Genomic DNA, 6428 nt, shown 5'->3' on the forward strand with positions numbered 1-6428 from the left:
CTGCCCGGCGGGCTGATCCCCAGGCGGCTGCAGAAGGCCAGCGCTCCGCGGCGTGCGGCTGCACCCCGGGAAAGGGCGGCTCCTGGGGGAGTCGGCCAGCCCCCCAGAACAGGCAGGGGCCTGGGGTCTCCCCATCCTCCGCCTGCAGTACGGCGGCCGCCTGAAGGTGGCGTCGCGCTCACCCTCCAGGCCATCCCCCAGCAGGGGCCAGTCAGGGCAGGTCAGGTCCCCTGCCAGTGAGACGAGGACTTGGTGGGGTTCGCCTCCTCACCCTCTCCCACACCTCACACCAAACGCTCATTTTAATTCTTCAAGCACATTTCTCAGAAGGGTGGTCAAGAACGGGGTCCCCGGGGCCCTCCCTGGCGGCCAGGAGTTAAGTCTCAGCTCTCTGACGCTGCCCCCCGCCCCCGAGGGGACCCCCAGGGCGCGGCAGACCCCTCCTGTCTCCCGGCTGCTGCCCTCAGCAGTGGACTTCGTCCATCTGCCTGCTCTGCTCCCCACCCCGTCTTCGGGGGTCCTCTCACCCTCCGCGCCCCCCACACTTCTGGCCTGCACCCCAGTTCTGTATGCATCAATCAATACATATACAAAAACAAGGGGTCCCTGCAGCAGGCGGCCGACTGGGCTCGCCCTCGCCTGGCTGCCAGGTTTCTCGCGGCCGGCGAACAAGCTCCTCTTCTCAGGCCTCAGTCTCCTCCCTGGGAACCGGCCATGGCCGCGGACCCACCTAGAAGCCGAGCTACCGTCTGGGAAGCGCGGGGAGGAGTGTCCCGAAGCGCTGCTGATGCTGCGTGCGGGTCGGCATCCCACAGGCTGAGGTCACATGTGCCGCGGCCAGCAGCGGCCAGCAGGAGACCAGCAGGCGGGCGCCAGCAGGGCGCCTTTTCCTGGGCCGTGTCCTCTCCCTACGGTCTGTCAGAAAATCCCACTTTACATCTCATTTCTAAGCCGCGCCCAGGGTCCAGTGTCTTGGGCCATGGACAGAAGACTGCACAGCACGAACAGCAGGGACCCTGGCCACCTGCTGGGCCAAAGGAGGGGCCTCCAGGGGGCCCACGCTCCGCCGAGATCTCAGGTGAACGCGTGCGCGGAGAGACACCCCACGTGGACACCCCTCCTGCTGGTGAAGCCGGGGGCCCAGCGGGTCTGGGGCTCGCCCCCTCCGGGCAGCCACGGGCGTGAGGGACCCGGCCTGATGGCGGGGCGGGCAGCACTCGTGGCCACGGGCTGCAGCAGCCCTGGCCGGACTTGGGAGGTTCAGCCCGACAGGCGGACCTCACAGCTGCGGGCCGAGACGACGCTCAGGGCTGCCCCACCGGGTGGGCATCTCGGTCTGGTCACCGGCACGCTGGACACAGCCGATGGCCACAAAGGGTTGGGCCAGCGGCGGACACCCAGGTCTGAGCCGCCCCTGGGCCCCCTTCTCTGCACAGAGAGAACGACAGAGGCCCTGGTGCACACCCCGGGGGTGCGGCCACGGCCTCCCGGGCTCCCCGAGGGTCCCGGGCCCGCCAGGCTCAACCCTCTCATCGTTCCAAAGAAGAACGTCCACCCGGAGCAGCCTCCGTCAACGGGACCAGGCCGACGAGCCGCTTCCCTCAGAGCCTGCAGGAGCCCGGCCGGCCGCGCCAGGGGCGTTTCTGGAGGGCGGGCGCTGCCCACGGCCGCTCAGGGAGACTCACGCTTGGCATCGGGGACGCTGTGGTGGGGGGACCAGACCAACATGCCTCCATTGTGCTTCTCCGAGTACTTGGTGACACCTGCAGAGACAGAGCTGTGAGTGGCGGGCGGGCGCAGGGCAGACGGTGGGAGACGTGAGCTGTACCCCTCACTCCGCACCTGTCCGAACCCCAAAAAGGCAAAGCAGGCCAAGAGAGGCGGCGATGGAATACCGCAAACCACCACTTTGGACACGCGGAGAAGCTCACGAAAGCTGACACGTTCCCCCTTTCAAAACATTTTTTTGAGAAAATGTACACGGCATAACCCTGGACGGGAATAAAGCTGACTTAACCCCGGGGCTCCCTGGGGCGCAGCGGGTTGAAGCCCGGCTCTGTGAGGCCGTCTGCAGCCGCTGCAGCGCGAGCTCGATCCCCGTCCCCGGAGGGGACCCCCGGGGCGCCGCGGACCCCTCCTGTCTCCCCGCGGCTCCCCTCAGCCGGGGGCTTCGTCCATCGGCCTGTCCTGCTCCCCGCTCTGTCTCAGGGGTGTCCTCTCACCCCCTGCACCTAGATCCCCTCCGTCACACCTCTGGCCTGCACCCCAGCTCTTGCACGTCAAAAAAAAAAAAAGTCACATTATCAGAATTCTGAGTTATTAAGCTGCTATCAATTATGAATGAATTTCTAAGACATATGAAGTAAAGGACCTTCATTTCCAGGGCCATCACCTCCATCTAGAGAACTAGACAATAATTTAGTGTCATCCTAATCCTAGGTGGTGGCTGTTTTTTTCTGAGAACCTCAGACATCGCTACTATAGACAATAAACGACTATGTGCTGTAGACAGTCAACCAATTTTTGTTCGTAATACACAGGTAGTAAAACTGACGCTAACATTGTTTAAAAGTTGTGTTTTACTCCAAGGAAAAATTAAGGGGAGAGCAAAAAGAGATGAGGAGAAACACCTCCGAGTAGCAGCAAAACCATCATCCTCAAATCAGGCTACAAGCAAAACCGACCCCTCCCGGCACCAGGATCTTTGGGGGCTCAAGCAGGAGCAAGTTAGCAGTCCATTCGCTAACATTTCTATGCAACGGGCATCAATTTTGAGTTGTCTATTCAGTATGAAGACAGCTATTTCATTTGAAACCACCAAAAATAAAAACACAGGAGCAAACTACTCAAACCACTCAACGGAAATGAAAAGTCCGTGCACGCGGGTCGGGGACCTCGACTCACTGAAGACAAGGCACGGCTCCCGCTGGCCAGGTCTCCTCAGCTCCCAGCCTTTAACACTGGGGCCCTTTCTCACAGTGACACCCCACCTGACAGACCCTGCGGGATAACCACAGACCCTACAGGGGCTCTGGCTTTATGCAAAACCTGCATGAAAATGTCTTCCTTCACTGTCTCTTCTCCAACAAATACAAACTTGGCTTTCTACCCTCCCCGGTGAAGAACGGTGAGTTTCCCAGAGCACTGCGGCACTGTGATGAATTCAGGGCCTTAACTAGCATGCACAGACACCCCTGGGTGGTGCTGGGGGGCCCCCGCAAGTCTGACACGAGGCAGTTCTGTCCTTGAGCCCTGGGGGACGGCACCACGTGCAACCATGAATGTGTTCACTGAGTGCAGGACCGCCCCGTCTGGGGAGCTGAGAGGTCGTGGTGTGAAGGCAGAGGGTCACGGATGAGAGGAGCCACATGAAAGGGGCCACATGAGAGGGGCCACACCCGAGCCCGAAGCCCAGCTGTCCCCCAGGCAGCGGGACGACACCTGCCCGCGGGCACCTGAATTCATCATCACAAACAGGGTGAGGAGGGCCCTCCCCGGGGGCGCAGCGGGGTGAAGCGCAAAGGGTTCAACCCCCGCCTGCCCCGGAGGGGACCCCCAGGGCGCGGCAGCCCCCTCCTGAGCCGCCCGCTGCTCCCCTCAGCAGTGGGCTTCGTCCATCTGCCTGTCCTGCTCCCCGCTCTGTCTCTGGGGAAGCCTCTCACTGGCCTGCACCCCAGTTCTGTGTGCATCAATGAAAAAAAACCAAAATAACAAAAAAAAAAAAAAAACCGGGCGAGGAGAGCTGATCACAGACGGAAGGAGTCCCCGGACCAGGGCGACCGGCGAGTGGTTACTGACCGTGGACACAGCGTGGGAAGTCTAACTACAGTTACTCCTCGTAGCGGTCACTGAAGTTGCTCAAGTTCCCTTGCTAGTCCTCTCTGGAAAGGCCTTTCAGAGCTGACCTTTCTGGCCTCGCCAGCCAGCTAAAATTACGGATGAACAAACCCTCAGAAGTGCCAGCTCGAGGGCCGTTCCCTCTCACCGGCCCTCTCAACAGGGTGGACGGCTGACCGCACACACACACCCAGTCCTTGCCGCTCGAGGGGACAGTCCTGGGATGATGTGACCGGTCTTTGCCTCAGAAGGTGTCCAGCGAAGTGTTACCCTGACCAGTGGAGAGCAGCTGCTGACCAGCGAGGCACGGCAGACCCCTCCTGTCTCCCCGCGGCTCCCCTCAGCAGTGGACTTCGTCCATCTGCCTGTCCTGCTCCCCGCTCTGTCTCTGGGGAGTCCTCTCACCGCCCCTGCACCTCTGGCCTGCACCCCAGCTCTGTGTGCATCAATAAATCTTTAAAAAAAAAAAAATCAACCAAAACCATGTAGCCAGTTACACAATTTTAAAGGACGCGTGACTTTGGAAAATAAAACGAATAATCCACTTTTAAAGCTACCCCACGAAACACCGAGAAGCTTATTCATGTCTTCCAAACCTTTCAGACCATCTTCACTGCAGTCGGTGAAGACACTTAAGCACCTTGATAGGATGGGGTGAAGCAGGAAGAGTTCGATCCCCGCCCCGGGGGGGACCCCCAGGCCGCGGCAGACCTCTCCTGTCTCCCCGCTGCTCCCCTCAGCAGTGCACCTCATCCATCTGCCTGTTCTGCTCCCCGCTCTGTCTCTGGGGAGTCCTCTCACCCCCGCGCCTCTGGCCTGCACCCCAGTTCTTGTATGCATAAGTAAAATCTTAAAAAAAGTGGGTGTCTTCCCCATCCGGGGCCCCCCGCTACAGGGGGCCTCGAACCGAGGTCCCTCGAGGCGCCAGGGTGGCGCATCGCTGCCCAATCAGGCTTCAACTGTGGCGACTTCAGCCAGAAGAGACTTAACACCCAGTTCACGGCAACGCGGACCGAGGCGGTGGAGAAGCGGGCAGGTGCTTAGCTTAGGCTCCAGGTGAGAAAGCAGGTGCGAGCAGGAAGCAAAGGAAGGAAGGGGCAGAAGGTTCGAGATGAACTCAGATGCCGGCAGCCCAGGCAATGTCGGGGCCCGGCTGGATTTCAGGGTTAATATTCTCACACTGGCGAGAGCACACGGCCATTTCCGGGCAGCCACAGTAGCGGCGACCAGCTGTACAGGAGGCGAACCCGGTCTCCCGCACCTGCCGAGGTTCTGCAATCTCCTTGGAGCCTGGATCAAACACCCCCGTTTTCACGTTAACCGGGGAGTCGGTGAAGCTACAGGTGCTTTCTGGAAGCCGCCGGGCTGCGCCCGGGAGCACTGATTCACTGGCCCGCGAGGAAAGCCCGCACAGCCCCTGCCTCTGGCCCGCGGGCCACGCACAAAGGAGGTGCACACGGACGTCAGCGGCCCCCCCGATGGAGCGAGGCGAGGACGCGGGGGGGCGTCCAGCCGCGACAGCCCAGTGTCCCCAAGTCCCAGGGCTCCGTCTCCCCAGTCCGGTAAGTGGCCCAGAGCTGGGGCGACATTATTTCTGCTTTCTCAGGCCGCACGCCATCAGGGCACTTCTGTCTTGCCAGGTCAAGTGCGGTTTTGGGTTTTAAAGGCCATTTGGTACAAGTCGGTAGATTAACTTTCAGGACTGGGAATGCTCAAAAAGTATCGTATATACATGAGGAAGAAGCCCGGGCCTCCCTGGGGGTGCAGCGGGTTAGAGCGGGCTAATGCAGCCGCAGTGTGAGTTCGATCCCGGCCCCGGAGGGGACCCCCAGGGCGCAGCTGACCCCTCCTGTCTCCCCGCTGCTCCCCTCAGCAGTGGGCTTCATCCATCTGCCTGTTCTGCTCCCCGCTCTGTCTCTGGGGAGTCCTCTCACCACCCTGCCCCTCTGGCCTGCACCCCAGTTCTGTGTGCATCAATAAATAAGTCTTAAAAAAAATTAAAGAATTCTTCACGCAGCCATTTAGCGGCAAATGGTTTCTCAGGAAAGTTCTACTTTCCCGGATTGCAGAAACCTGTAGCTCTCTCTAGCAAGTAAGAACATGAAAGCCTGCTGCACCGAGTTCACTCCAGGTCACGGCTGTGGGGGCTTCATGAGAAGAGGCGTGTTTCTGGGGCTGTCAGGAGGCCCCGCCTACCAGCTGGAGGCCCCAGTAAGTAGCAAGCAGAAAAAAGCACCCAAGAAAATAAAGGGGACCCCCAGGGCGCGGCAGACCCCTCCTGTCTCCCCGCGGCTCCCCTCAGCAGTGGACTTTGTCCGTCTGCCTGTCCTGCTCCCCGCTCTGTCTCTGGGGAAGCCTCTCAGCGCCCCTGCGCCTCTGGCCTGCACCCCGGTTCTGTATGCACAAATAAATAAATCTTTAAAAAAAACAAACCAAAACAAAACAAACAAAAAAAAACACACCAGAACTCCAACATAAACCTCAGTGCTCACGTCTTCTAAAATAATTCATTTAGGGCCCTCCCTGGTGGCGCAGCGGGTTAAAGCACTGCACTGAGAAGCTAAAGCCACTTCCGCATGAGGTCGATTCCC

At 60.0% G+C, this 6428-nt stretch overlaps 1 protein-coding gene across 1 annotated transcript in view; it reads right to left on the reverse strand.

The window, feature by feature from the left end:
- Positions 1–1953, reverse strand: part of RCOR3 (REST corepressor 3) — a gene marked incomplete at its 5' end in the record, with an annotated part of 20576 nt that extends 18623 nt beyond the window's left edge. Inside the window, one exon of the mRNA XM_012734205.1 lies at positions 1686–1953. Coding sequence (XP_012589659.1) covers positions 1686–1953 — 268 coding nt within the window. The remainder of the gene's footprint in view (positions 1–1685) is intronic.
- Positions 1954–6428: the final 4475 nt, after the last annotated feature.

The sequence above is a fragment of the Condylura cristata genome, unplaced genomic scaffold (assembly GCF_000260355.1).
Source record: "Condylura cristata isolate star-nosed mole 26May11 unplaced genomic scaffold, ConCri1.0 scaffold00050, whole genome shotgun sequence".
NCBI lineage: Eukaryota > Metazoa > Chordata > Mammalia > Eulipotyphla > Talpidae > Condylura > Condylura cristata.